At 39.5% G+C, this 15,251-nt stretch overlaps 1 protein-coding gene and 1 long non-coding RNA gene across 2 annotated transcripts; one reads left to right on the top strand and one right to left on the bottom strand.

Moving 5' to 3' along the window:
* Positions 1-7,102: 7,102 nt before the first annotated feature.
* LOC139950667 (uncharacterized) lies at positions 7,103-9,415 on the bottom strand. Its single transcript, XR_011787684.1, has 3 exons — positions 9,213-9,415; positions 8,520-8,679; positions 7,103-7,957 (listed from the first exon to the last, which is right to left on the bottom strand). It is a non-coding gene; the product is annotated as an uncharacterized lncRNA (long non-coding RNA).
* A 956-nt stretch (positions 9,416-10,371) lies between these two features.
* LOC139951089 (trypsin-2-like) lies at positions 10,372-13,322 on the top strand. The gene is made up of 5 exons (XM_071949918.1): positions 10,372-10,423; positions 11,348-11,510; positions 11,817-12,076; positions 12,651-12,787; positions 13,038-13,322. Exons 1-5 carry the CDS (start codon positions 10,372-10,374, stop codon positions 13,224-13,226), a joined length of 801 nt encoding a protein of 266 aa, XP_071806019.1. The 3' UTR covers positions 13,227-13,322.
* The last annotated feature ends 1,929 nt before the right edge of the window (positions 13,323-15,251 follow it).

Genomic DNA, 15,251 nt, shown 5'->3' with positions numbered 1-15,251 from the left:
ATTTGGTTGTTAGGAAAACTGTAGAGAAGAGCATTGCCGTTGTCAAGACGAGAAGTAACAAATGCGCGAATGACCTATTCAGTGGCACTTTTGTTCAAGTACTTGCGATACTTACCTATATTCATGATGTGATATGATGATAAACGAACAATGTTGTTGATGTGTGGCTGAAGTGTCATCGATGAATCAAAAATAACCCCCAAGTTCCGAGCTTTCAGCGAGGGAGCTATCCGAGCATCACCGATGGAGATGTATGGCACTGAAACCCTAGTTAACTGCTGACGTGACTCAAATAAAAGGAACTCTGTCTTATCATCATTTAACTTCAGGAAGTTTTGTTGTGTCCAACGTCGAATCTCTTGACGCATTTCTCAAGTCTTGCAATAGATGATTTAATAGAGATTTAAACGTGATGTATAACTGAGTGTCGTCTGCGTACACATTGTAATTCAGATTAAATTTAAAAGCACCTGCAAATAGGATTTTTTTTCTTTTAAACATAAGAGTATATGTTTATTAACAATAAAACAATTTTTTGAGTAACTGTTTGTCACGATTTATATGTTAAAAAAATTAATTAGGTGCTTGGGGGGTTGACTCCGCCTACCCCTTTTGTGACGTAGGAAAAGGAAGACTTTGCATCGATGCGTAGATAAACACACGTGCAAAAGTACATGTAATTCTAAGACGTGAGTTTGTACGCTGCGAAAAAGGTTTTTTTCTGGCATTTTTCCGGCAATGCCGACCAGGTGTATTGCTGCTGGATGCAGCAAAACAACTAAAGATGGGGTCAGTCTTCATCTATTTACTGCAGATCCCAAGTATAGGCGGTTGTGGGCTGCGAAAGTCAGATTAACTAGAGCAAAGTGGTCCGGTCCGACGTCTTTTTCAGCGCTATGCAGCGAAGACTTCGAGCCGTCGTGCTTCGAATCCGGGATACACCACTCATTTGACATGACGAGAAGAGCCATTCTTAAACACGACGCCGTCCCAACAATTTTTTCCAGCTAGTGGGAAATCGAAGAAGGTATCTTAAAGACGTGACGAACCCAGAGGAGCATTTGCTAAACGTGAACAAATTCGGGTAAGTTTGAACTTTGAGGGTATGTTTTTAGCTTTTGCCAAGTGACACGATTTGTTTTGGTACTGCATGCGATTCACCGTGCGTGCAGGTCCTATGTGACCGTCCGCACATTATACAGCAGCCATAGTGCGTGCATGCAGTCTGCTCCGTGGCCGTATTTCTATAATAATACGTAGGCAGACCCACATCTTACCACCCATTTGGTCACTAAAAAGTCTCATAGTTAAATAAAAATAGCAGCAACAGCTTTTGTAAAAACCACTAGGCGTTCAACATGTTCAAGTTTCAATGTACGTATGTGTGTAAAATCGTGTCTAAATTTGTTTTGATGTGCCATGTTCCCAGACGTAATGTACGGGGGCCTGACTACAAATTTTCTCTTCAAATATCGCGCCTTGAAATACGTCACGAACAGCGCCCTCTCGGGTCGGGGCCTACTCGTAAATTTGTAAATACAATCAAAACTAATATTTTAAACCTTAGTTAACTTTTTATTCACATTCCTCTCGTAAAAACACATATTTTAGTGACAAAAGCTTTATTTAAAAAAAATACCACTTCCAGGTGACTTTAAGGATGATGTCACGAATCGATAAAGTGTATATCAGTTTAAACACGATACGGTATTTGATAGAGCCCACCAATTCAATTGACGATCCAGTTTTCGGGGGAAATGTGTGATCTGGAGGCTCAACTTAATGCTAAATCGCCTAGGGGTACTACTGTATATCTAATGCTTCAGCATTTTAACAATGTGTCTACTGAAGTGCCCAGAAAACATGCGCCTATGAGTACTAGGGCTATAGTACTTCGACCAAGACCTCCTTGGTATACCGAGGAAATCAGAACCGAGAAACAGGTGCAACATAGGCTTGAAAGGAAGTGGAGGAAAAGTGGGCTTATAGGGTTGACAAGGATGCCTATCGCACCCAAAACCTACAGTATAATGAACTGTTGGACCTTTCAAAAAAAAAACATTACAATGATAAACTGCGTGAAGCTGGGGCTAAAGACACTTTCCATACCATTGGTGTTCTGTTAAACCAGAATAAAAAAAACCTTCCCACTCTGCACACGCCAGATGTGCTCAGCAACAAGTTTGCCAACTTTTTTGTCGAAAAGGTTGACAGAATAAAAGCCAATATACCAGGGAACTAAGGTAGTATTGATAATTATAAGTACAATGATGTTGTAGTTCAGAGTATTATGGAAAGAACTCGACCAAAGCGAGGTTAGTAGCATTGTAAAGGGCTGTGGTAACAAAAGTTGTATTCTTGACAGTCTCCCAACATGGTTACTTAAAGATAATATTGATGTTGTACTGCCAGTGCTTACTGATATTGTCAATACTTCTCTCACAAGCGGTGTGTTTCCAATGTACCTCAAACAAGCCATTGTTACTCCTATCTTGAAAAAGAACAACTTGGATTGTAATGAGTTAAACAATATTACAGGCCTGTGTCTAACATCGGGTTTATTGGTAAGGTAATTGAGAGGGCAGCCATTATCCAGGTCAATGAGCACATCCAAGCAAATAATCTTGATGAGCCGTTTCAGTCAGCTTATAAAAAGAAGCATAGCACTGAAATGGCATTGCTCAAGGTGAAAAACGATATCACCCAGGCCCTTGATGATAACAGAGCTGCCTTCTTACTTGCACTTGACCTTTCTCTGCTGCCTTCGATGCCATTGACCATGACATCCTTCTTCACCGCCTGGAACATGGCTTTGCTATCGAGGGTACAGTGCACAGGTGGTTCAAATCTTACATTACTGGCCGCCAGTTTAGAGTTACTGTTAGAGGTAAACTTTCGGATAATTTTGGTCTTAACTGTGGGGTTCCACAAGGGTCGGTCATTGGCCCTAGTGTTTTCACTAAGTATTTTCAACATGTTTCTTGTGTAATTCGACGCAATGGGTTAAACTTTCACATTTATGCAGATGACGTGCAGATTCACATAATTGTCAATTCTAAGGTTCCATGTGACGCAGTTTGTGCCATCTTTACACTGTCGTCTTGTGTGGAGGAGCTTCGTATTTGGCTTGCGAACAACATGTTCAAACTTAACGACTCCAAGACCGAGTTCTTCATTGCTGCCTCCCCACAAACATGAACAGGCTATCCAACACCACCATACAGATTGGGTCAGCTACAATTACTCCATCTTCTACCATCAAGAACCTTGGCGTCACTTTCGATACAGCCATGACCATGTCAGATCACGTTACATCGATGTGCAAATCTATTAACTTTCTTCTGTGGAACTTGGCGAGAATTCGCAGGTTTCTGGACCGTGTACTTGTTCAAATGCAATGCGGGCTCTTGTACTTTCAAAGATGGACTACGCCAATGCACTCCTTTTGGGATCCAAGAACAAAGATGTTACTCGTCTGCAGCGCCTACAAAATCGGGCAACCCGCATTGTATTCCAGGTTCCACGTCGTCATTCCACATCTTCTCTATTAAACACTCAACACTGGCTGCCAATTGACAAACGGATCAAGTTCAAAACACTACTCTACATCTTCAAAGCTCTGAACGGTCTGTCGCCTGTCTACCTGAAAGACTGCATTGCCACCCATGTACCATCTAGGGAAGGCCTGCGATCGAGCCGGGACGTTACTCGTCTTTCCATTCCAAAGAGTAGCAGGCGGATAGGCGATGGATCGTTCAGTGTTTTCGGGCCAACTCTCTGGAACACATTACCACGTACCCTCAGGTTCTTTCCACCAGTTTCTGCTTTCAAACGCAACCTCAAAACTTATTTATTCTAGTGTATTATAATTATTTGCTTTTGTTTGTGTGTAAAGCGCAATGTCCATTTTTTGGATTTGCGCTTTATAAGAGCTGGTTTTATTTATTATTTATTAAGTGAGACGGTTCGGTTGGAGTTCACAGTTGCTATTCGAAAAGTTGACAACAATGGATAAATTCCGTTGATTCGTTGTCTTTGTTTACTTCAAATAACAATGGTATCGTTTACGAAAATATTGCACCTGTCTTGGCTGAAAATTATCAACGAACACTGATAACATGCGTTGACTCGTCTGCAAACAACTTGAAATGTGATAAGCATTTTTTCTAGGTTTTAATCGATTGTGAATCAAATAGTTATCGCATTAAACAGGTGAAATTGGTTCATGTTTTTTTATCGCGTCCTTATCTATCAAACCACATGTCCGATTTGTAAATATCTAGCACCAGTATCCATACCTTGTTTGACCAAACTATTATTATTTATTTTTGTTATTTAATCGGCATTAGAGGCAGACAAAATACTTCATTAACAAACCAAAGGTCAGGAACATATGCCCGGAATTAAACAAGTTTACCGAAAAACTGTAACCCGAAGCCCTTTGATTCTAAAATGTTTGGTAAACAACGAACCTATGTTTATTAACATTAAGTCTTTAAAGGAACACGTTGCCTTCGGGCTGCGCTTTGTTGGGCGTTTTTGGGCTATGACAAGCGTTTGATGTAAAATGATTACGGTTGGAAAGATGTTAAAAAAGTAGAATATAATGATTTACACAAACATGCCTTAGAATTGCTTCACTTTTGCTAACTTTCTCGAAACAAAACGCTCCGCCATTTATGGGGGTCAAGATTTTGACTCCCATAAATGGCCGCCAAATTCACTAGTCTTATTTCCAGTCGCAGCCGTTGAACTATACGACTGAGCAATTATTAACAATTTTACGAACCCATTTGTATCTATCTCTTCCTCCATGGTTACTCCAAAAAAAAAAAAAACAGTTCATGAACAAAAATAAAAGGGCCTACGTTGAATTAATTTTTTATTAATCTATCTAAGCAGTAAGTTCAGCCCACGTCCCGGGGCCGAGCGGCTGCCGTCCAGCGGGCCATCATCCCCCGCGGCCAGACCTCCCCAGACGCAGTGAACTCCCCGTTCTTGCTCGTACGATGTAGGATTTTAGCGGGGCCAGTCTAGTAATGCGAACACTTTGTACACGAAAGAATGTCTAGTACCCGTATACTAACTAGCGAGTGGAGTTGAAAATGGACGTGTCATGACCTCCCACACCAAAACTACAGCTAGAGAATTCATCCTCTCAATAAAACATCTGCTCAGACATGTCAGAGGCGTTTACCGTGTTTACCGCGTAAGTATAGTATGCAATTGCGAGTCACATAGGCCTATACCCCACAGTTCGTTTTTAGATACAAAATTACAGGGACTTCACTTCTCTGTCATTTCTCTATGTTGTTTGCATGTACATGTAGAGTCACAGGGCAACAGGAAAGTGGTGTCTATTACTAATACTAGTCCATCGCCATAGGATAGATGATGTCACTTGTCTTATATGCCAACATGATCCTTTCTTCGGGGTATACATTAATTATTTTATAAAATAATGTTTATGTCTATTATGGGGATGTAATTCCTTGACCTTGGTCTTGGACAGTACTATTTGAGGTAGCTCCTGTTTACATTGCTCAGAATCATTTGACAGCAAAATTTACGGTGCGATGCATCTGAACAGGGAGCACATACTGCAAATGGTAGTTGGCAAGGAAAGCTAAAATAAATTAATACTCTTGTCCACAAAAATGAAGCTTCCATAGGTCCTTTTCAAAACCACGGCTTCGGCTATGGATTCAGCTTCAGACTCCGTCCCCTTGTCTGAATCCCTACGCAAAGCACGCTCAGTATTGTCCAAACATCTGCGGGGCCAAGCTAGCCCGAGCTGAATCCAAAGCCTAAGCCGTTGTTTTGAAAAAGGCCATAGTCTAGAAGAACTCTTTTCAAAAATTACAAAACAAAATCAGTAACGGGGAACAATTTAATTAATTTGTAACATTTTTGTATTGATACTTGATTCCCAGGTCACAGTGAAAACTGGGTGGTGATGTGATTATTGAAGCCGTTATGGGCAAGGAAGAGTACACGTACATCAAAGAAGTTTTCCTAGCATGGTTAGATGACAACCAGCTTCTTCGCAGGACAGGAAAACTCTGCTAATTAGGCCCGGGCGACCAGTGAAAATTACTAATCGACTAGTCGCACCTCCATCCAATAGTTGCGACTACGACACTAGTCGCAACAAAATTTTAATTATCACGATGCACTGTGGCAATGTGTGCCGCAAGCACAATATAGTCTAATTCAAGCGGAAAAGATTGAAGATTTGTGTCGCTGATGTCCGACTGTGTTCTGTAAGTAAATTATGTTGTCATGAATAGTCATGAGCGACTAAATTGGTTCACCAAACAGGTAGACGCAGTTTTTTTTAAACTATTTTTGTAGCACGTTTAACCGAATAGTTGAAAACAATAGTCGCGACTCGACTCAGGATTCAATAGTTGGAGTGCGACACTAGTCGCCCAGGCTTACCGCTAATGGTGCAAGAATGGCCTGTACCCGCAGCAGCCATCCCCCCCCCCCCCACTACTACCAACAGAAGAACTTGTAGCACAACACAAATACAGATTTTCCACTTCTTAAATTTAATTTCCATGTAACTTTCCACAATTTGGCTACAAAATTGTCTGTACAGGTGTGCATAAGATATAAGGTCAGTGCATTATTAGCATTATTGGCAAGTTCTAGAGTTTGTATGTAATCAAAGAGAATCTTTGTCACAAATTTATAGGAACTTTATAAAAAAATATGGACAATTTATTGAATGTTTTTACAATTCACAGCAGTACACGATGTATTTGCAAACATTAATTAAATTTGGCCTTTGTCAAAGAACACTATAGTCCCATGCAGTATCCTTAGTAATACTTGGTGTATCTCCTCAATATTTATGCATAAAATAATAAACCTGTGACAATTTGGGCTAAATTTGGCAACATAAGCTGCAATAAACAGTGAAAGAAAAACACCATTGCAGTATAGAAACAAGTCCTTTGACATGCCTCTCATCATGTAGACTTTATCAAGTGAGTTTTATGATCACAAATTAGTAATTACCAACATCTTAGGTATAAAGTCCCTTTAGAGAGACCAATGATCAAGTGATTTGGTTGTAAAATGCATATGGTTAGAAAGGATGTTTTCAAAGTAGAATAGAATGATCAACACAAGTATGACTTGAAATTGGGTGGTTTTCCTTTAAAACTTTTACTTATTCGAACTAACATGGTCTGCTAGTCAACAATATGACTAGTTCTAAAACATCATTCTGACCATGCATTTCATAACAGGCATGTGGTTGAAATCAAAATATACTTGCAAGGGTTAAGGTTAAAAATTTGAAATGGCACTGTGTTTATCAAACTTGTTGCATCTATGATCCATGTCTCTTTATGAATACAGAATAAAGATATTTCAGATAAATTTATTTGAATACAGATTGTTTATGTTTTTGCATTTTGTTGTTCTAGTGTGTTTGTTGTTACAAAATATCGAAATCTCAAATAAATAATACAATAAATACGATGATTGTATAAACAATTGGCCATGTACTTCAAATTAAACTTAATCATATTATGTCGTTGTGATGAAAACAAACTCTGCTCACATCACATTCAATGAGTTGTTGACATAAGTAATGTGCAAAAGAAAATAATAATAAGTTGAAATATTGACATTATGTGTTAATTTAGGAATAAGAATCTACTTGTTGAAAACAGGAAATATTGCCATTTGTAAAACCTGTTTTGCATAAATCATGTGTACATGAAAGTTGAAACTATCTGGAAATATATCCCTGATTTTACAAACAGTAACTAGGTAGTGTTACTCTATTTCCAGTACCATTCTGACACAACACATGTTGTCTGTGAAGGCTGGCTGGGTGGCAAAGTCATTTGTTGTGTACATCATGCTCCCCTGGTGTACATGTCATTCCTGTGATGTCGTGCCAACTCTTATGGTGGTCCAGAACAAGGTGCCTCAAGATCTTTTCAAATATAAACACAAACATTTTTGAAACAATTAACAAAATAAAAATTGGTTATTTGTACATGTATACGGAATATAAAACCCATGCACTTGATGTTGATTCATTAAAGTGACATTTTTGCAAATATTACCTACCTGCAGCCGATTTCACGAAACTTTACGCAACTGCGTGAGTCCACCTGCGCAATTTTAATGGCGCAAGTTGCTCCATAAACGTTGCACAAGTGGACTTACGCAGTTGCGTAAAGTTTTGTGAAATCGGCTGCTGGTCAAAGACATGATGTTATTAAAATTTGGGATGTGGCTGTTCAGTGTAAAGTTTTTTGGTAATGCAACGTTGGCGAAGGAGGCTGTTTACAAGTAACTACAATGAATGAAAGCTTAAATTTGTGTTTCCTTATTAAATGTTTGTTTACACATTTACTTTGTTTCCTTTTTTTTGGGGGGGGGGGCGGACAGATCAAAATATCATGTAACAAAACTGGACTGCTTTGACAGTACATGTGTATATTGTTATACATGCACATGCCATTGACAGTATGAAATAATCAGTCTCTTACTGCCAAGTTTGAGAAGCATTCATCCGGCCTTTGTTTGCAGCATGACCTCTCCTGTTGTGTTGGCATCTCCCTACAGTTGGTACAAACACACCAGCTTGGTTGGGTTTGATGAGGTCTCCAAGATGTTTACGCCAAGTCCTGGCATCTGCTCACATAGTACCTTTAACAAGAAATTCATAACCATTGATATAACTTATTAGTTCTCGACAATTTTATTTTTTATTGTTTGAAAGGTCACACTTCTTTGAAAGAATTCGGGTTGACTTGGGTACAATATTTTGGGTAAACTGTTAAAAATATACAAAAAACATTTAATAAATCTGTACTATTTTTAAAATGTACTTCTACAATTTTTACAAAAGTCCTCCCCTTCCCAGCCAGATAAACGACTCTTTTAATTGTAGCATCGAAGTAAATTAGGGTAAATTATGCCAAGTCATTAGGACGCTGGACACTCGATTCAAATCCCCACCCCCATCTATGCACCGAGTGAATAGATCTACAAAATTACATGTAACCTAGTCATAGTACATGCACATTTATGTACTTTCACAACTCAGTGCTGCGGCTGTCACGGCTGTGAATTTACGTGTCATGTCCACAATAATAAATAACATTGCATTGGGTATAAACAATCACGGTCCGTTCTCTCTCTCTCGTCGGCTAGTCCATGTCCCACTACATTATTCTTACCCTGATTGGCGAGGTGTCCGTTCCTTCTTTTTGGACGTGTCTTCAATCATCTCTTTGCGTAGAGCAATGAGCTGAATCTGTGTTTTTCGGCGATCCATTTTGACAGCAAAATGGTGTGTTTACATTTCACACAACGTCGTATGGTAGAGAACGGTATGTTACCTCGTGTTCTTCTGGTAGGTTTACCAGGCCATTGGCTACGGTGCCAGCCTAACTGCTGTGCATCGCGCATAAACGGACGATCGTTTTGACGGCTTGAAAAACGTATATATTTTGCGGGCCATGTTTCGGGGTCAGAGGTCAGTGTTTGTTTTTTTAATTACCATTCACTAATTACAACACATTAAATGTGTTTTATTGCAAGAACAACTCTTAATAAGTATAAGGAACACCCTCAAACGTGAAATTTTGTGAAATCTGAAGGCAACGTGTTCCTTTAAAACCATTATTAACATAAGACAACATACCAAATTCAAAATAACTCACAACAGGCGAAAAGTTAATTTATAAGAATAAATTATAAGAATAATGTGGATCTAAAACGAAAACAATGCTATGTGGGCCCTAGACCGCACGCAATAGCGATGGGCGCTTCTCGTTGACTCATTCGTCCCATTGTCTTTGTATAATATGCCTATCCATTAGGGAACCCACCAAGATGTTGAAACAACAGAGACAAATTAACTGGGTGTATTTAAACAGCGTGTAGATGTGTGATCAAAGCAATTAGTTGTCGTTTACTTTGATAATGGTTGTTGCCAAATGTCTCCGAACGAGAGCGTTGCAAGCCAGTTCCAAAATTCAAACAAAGATTCAACGCAGAATGTAACAGGCAATGTGGCCAGTGGTTGCAGTTCATCACGCAAACTCAACCGCAGGTCCAACAACTTTACATATATGGCCTTAACACACCATTCCACAGATACCAATTCAGAAACGGAACAATATTTCAGCCCAGATAAAAATCTTCCACTCAGAGAGTGAGTGGTTGTGAAATGGCATAATGTTAGATACCAATATCAAGACGATGAAATCGATTAAATTGTAAATTAGGTTATGTGTAACGGTATAATGCCTACGACAGACGTCATTAGGCGATGAACATCTAGTCTATATAAGCGAGCGACGGTTTGCAGTCTCTTCACTTCAGCCGAACTGAATGATCGACCACCTTGCAACCGCCATCATGAACGGACTTCTTCTTGTGCTCGGTGGGTTCTTTAATTTGGGGGCCTAGCAATCTACATGAGCTTGATTATAAAGCAGCTGGTGTTTTCAAATGATTTATTAGATCATTCTAAAGAACTTTAAGTGTATGAAACGTTTCTCATTATTATTATGTAAAATGTGAACTGTAGTTTATTTTTCTTGCGTGAACAATAACAGGTACATATTTTCAGCAATATCTCAGGAGAAGCTATCAAAAGCCAATTATCAGCCTGGTGTACGTTTATCATCTCTATAAAAATCCTCCATTTGAAAGTGTTAAATATTCTAAAAGTTTAAGACCTGGTGGCATATTTTCGCCAAACGTATCCACGCACTTTTCTGCAAGTAGCCGGTCGCTTACGGGGAAGTGATGGTGTCAGACATAACGAACTGTTTGGTTGAAGTCATAGCTCTATATTTCACTGGCCTCTTTCTGTTAGCAACTCAGAGTGGTACACTGCAATCAGTGCAATTAACCAAGGGAAACATTTATCAAACTAATCACAGACCTATATACACAAAGGTGATTTGGTTAAAAAAGAGCTAACATGGACTAAATTTTAGATTAATACAATTATCTCATCCATTTCGCTTGCGTTATTTTAGCATTATGGTTTTCGAAGCACACGGGAAGTCGGAGACTTCGTTTTTAAAACTATTAGTGTCTTTAGGAAAGGTTATTCTGCAGACACAAGTTTTACTACTTCTATGGCTTAGGCTCCGACTTGGGCGCTGGCTTGGTGTATCTACTTGCCAGGTAGATTTAGGATCCGTTAATGATTTCGACAAAAGAGCAGTGCACGAAACTGTCCCTTCGTTTATTAAAATGTGTTGTATAAACGGCTATTCAAAACTGTGGTATTTTAACTGCAACACTGTTTTCTATGTTAGCATAGCTATTTAATTTGCTATTAATTTCTCTACAGCGGTGCTGATGCCAAGCTGTCTGAGTTCCCTCATTGTGGGTGGACATGAGTCTGTCCCACACAGCCGACCTTACACGGTAGCCATTATGTACTCGGATAAAGATCAATTCTGTGGAGGTACTTTAATTCACCCGAACTGGGTAGTCTCCTCTGCACAATGCGCGTAAGTATACTCACCGATCATTATACTACTCTCAAGGCGTTTACTTAAAATAAATTGTCCCATAGGGTAATCAACTATCACAGATGTTGAGTTACACCAAAGCAGAATACTGGTCTTTGACAATTATCAAACATGTCCAATGTATTTAATGCAAGGGCAAATCAAGTGTTTTCTGGGCGATCCATAAACTTTTCTTGGGCAAATGTACCACCAAAATAAGTAGCCCAGATTTGACGTTGGTGCAATGTGTCAAACATGTACATTTCTCTTTTTGTGTTTATTATTATAACTATTATTTGCTCTTAGCATTGAAGATGGTGAAAGAGACTTCGTTGGTCTCGGATATCATAGCCTTCAACAACACGACGGTCCGAACCAGCAGTTTATCCAAGGTACTTGGACGGTACACGAACAATTTGATTTTAGCTCACTCGATAACGACATCGCCTTGATTCATCTTGACACACCCGCCTCTGTGAACAGCGACGTTCAAGCTATCGGCATCGCTTCCAGCGAGCCCAATAAGGGATTGGAACTGCTGGTTAGCGGCTGGGGAAACCTTGATCGTAAGTTTATTTACTCCCGCAAAACATTCTCACTGAAGTTTTATTTTATTTATATTTATGACAAACAATAGCTACCCGGCCCAGGTTTTCTGTTTGCGGAGACCATTTTGTAGGCACTATTGCTCACTGTGAATTGTATCTGGATTGTATGACCGGTTGTTTAACTGTACTGCCACTAGACGGCGGTTTGCCCAGGGTTTAGAGTCGTGCTTTTTCCCGTATGCGTTTAAATGTTTCTTACTGGGAGGATGAGCTTAGATGTCATGTAACAGTATTGATGCGGTTGTAGATTTTGTACCCAATGGATGCAAAATGCAAAATACAAAATAAATGAGACTGGAATGCGTTACCACCAGAAATCACATCCGTCACCGAAAAATCCACCTCAGAAACAACTTAAAACTATACCGCCCTCAGAAATGGGAGAACGCCGATATTGTAATCTATACATATGGTAATCGCGCATACCCCCAGAAGACAAAAATTTTTCTTAAAAGAGCGCCAGCACACGGTCAAAGATACGGCGGATTGATAACTAGGTTTTCTTCCTTTTTATCTTGTTTGAATATTGTAGCAAGCACCTGGATTCCTGCAAATGAACTGCACGAGGTTGTTCTTTACTCCAAAAGTCATCAGGAGTGTGAGGATGCTTATGGTCTCCTTCCTAATGGTATGTTCTGCGCTAGTGCTGCAGGAGGAGACGCTTGCCAGGTAAATCCACAAATAAAAGATACCAGTGGAGGCCAATTGATACAGCATATGTTGCTATTCAGCTGTGCACGTATTATGTCGATCACATTTTTTTTTGCTGATGACCCTTTTTTTTTTAATTGGGTTCTTTTTGTGTGCTTTATTGTTTGAGATTTATAGTCAGAAACACAGTGAGACTCTTAAAAGGGGAAGTAAAAGCAAGTCGAGCACTAGATTTAGTTTCATTAATTTGAATTGTATCTTTAAACAGGGTGACACTGGTGGACCAATCGTCAGTAACTTCGCCGCCGACTCCCATCAGGCAGGTGTTCTGCTTGACGGTATAGTAAGCTGGGGTATGGGCTGCGCAGAAGATAAGCATCCTGGAGTCTACACGAAGATATCCAACTATTGCACCTGGATAAGTAAGAAAACCAATGGCGAAGTCAAATGTGCGTAAAACGTAATTGATTGAGATGTCTAATAAAGAATAATTTAAACGAGGGATTGCAGGTTAACTTAAGTTGTACGCTTTAAAACCTCCCACACTCCATGTTCCACGAGGCTCGCAATTGTGCACGTTTGTCTCAAGTTGACACGGACAGGATGTGACTTTTAACTTGCATGCAAAGTCACTTTGATGAGTTTCTGGTTATTTTAAACATTATTACTGTAAGTACTTTCACACGAACGTGTCAAGCCCTATCGAAACAAGTTCAATACTGACATGAGACGTTGTATTTGACAGTGTAGCTTGTTTTGTGTTGTTGTACAATAGACAACAGTTATCATGGATACATGGAAATAAATTACAAAGATATGGATGTTCTGCAACCAGAAAATGGAATATCTTATGTAAGAAACAACCAAGCAAATTAACAAAACAAATAACCAACAAAAACTACAACGATAACCGTGTATGCTGCCACACGTAGCGTCCTGTTAGTGAATTATAGCCAACCAGAAGTCGAGTATAATTATTGTCCATTTTGTGCAATTCTTTAATTTTGCTGATATGCTTTTTTGACCAATAAACCAGCCAAAGTGTGCGATGGACTTTATTGTTGTGTTACGGCGTATGGACTTTTATACTTGCTCGTTTTAGAAGTGTTTTGTATTGTTGTGGTGTAAGTTAGACGGTTCTGTGTGACAATAATTAAGGACGAATTGTTGGTATCGGTGGGCAAAGCCTTGATAACTATTGATGGATGCCCCTTTAGCTATCCGAGAAATAATATACAATGTGGGGACTTTACATCACAGTTTTCATTGGCCTAATTATCAAGTCCCTTCCTTATTGCCGATAGTACTGTAAACAACGCCAGACACCAGCCTGTTAAAAGGAGGTACATCTCAAACAGCTACCTGAGCGGAATGTTTTTAACGGATAATGGTATTTTAACATGTCTATAATGCACTTGTTCACCACTTTAATTTAATTTGGATATGTGTACACTTCTGAATTGTTCGTAATTATCGATTAAAAACACCGGCCCCAACTTAAAGGTTTTGAAAACCTAAAAACACTTCTGCCAATGACGGCGCGAGTCAGAGGACAATGCCGCTGACGTCATGTCTTGGAATTTGCTTTTTTATACATCCACGCTGCAACAAAGCGGCTTTACAAATTGGAGCTCCCAACTATGACGTTTTGAGAGTTAATACGTAAAGGGGCTTTTCGCAAATCTCCCCAAAAAGCGCTGGATAAGGGCATTCGAAATCTATTTATAACCATCTGACTCGATTCCCTAATTCATTGGAAACATTTTCAGTGAAACTCAGCAAAGTTCACGACTTAAAATTTTCGTTCAGGCAGGTGTTTAAAACCCTGTCATGGCCCGCCCACTGGTAAAGTGAAGTAAATGTTGTGGTACAATCCCCTTAAAAGACAAAGCCGCCTGTTGCTCAAGAATTCTGAGACCAGTCTCCAAATTAACATTCTCATAAAAAAAGCGTGCGGTAGTTTCTCACATGCAGAACTACATGTCAACCTAAACAACCTAAGAAATCGGCCTGAAGTTACAAAAGCTTAAAGTCACCTGGAAATAGAATTCTTTTTCTTCAAACATTAGAGTATATGTTTGTAACGGTTTATATGTTTAAGAAATGTATAAAGTTGTTTTGGGGGTGACCCGCCTACCCCTTTTGTGACGTCGAATTGCCTCGATCGAACATCGAACACACGTACGTGCAAGTCCTAGTCGTGAGTTGTACGACCACGTCTATAATGCTGCTGGATGCAGCAAAACAACTAAAGATGAGGTCAGTTTGCAATTCGCTCCGACGTCTTTTCCAGCGCTGTACAGCAACTACTTCGGGCCATCTTGATTCGAGAATCTGGAATACAACACACATTTCGACATGAAAGGAAAAGTTCTTTTCTAAAACATGACGCCATCCCAACAATTTTTCCAGCCAGTGAGGAGTCGAAGAAGGTACCTGAAAGACGTGACGAACCTAAAGGAGCATTTGCCAAACGTGAACA

This window comes from Asterias amurensis, chromosome 18, assembly GCF_032118995.1.
Source record: "Asterias amurensis chromosome 18, ASM3211899v1".
In the NCBI taxonomy this organism is placed as follows: domain Eukaryota; kingdom Metazoa; phylum Echinodermata; class Asteroidea; order Forcipulatida; family Asteriidae; genus Asterias; species Asterias amurensis.
The sequence above is the reverse complement of the archived record's forward strand: the minus strand, read 5'-3'. Positions and strand labels throughout refer to the sequence as shown.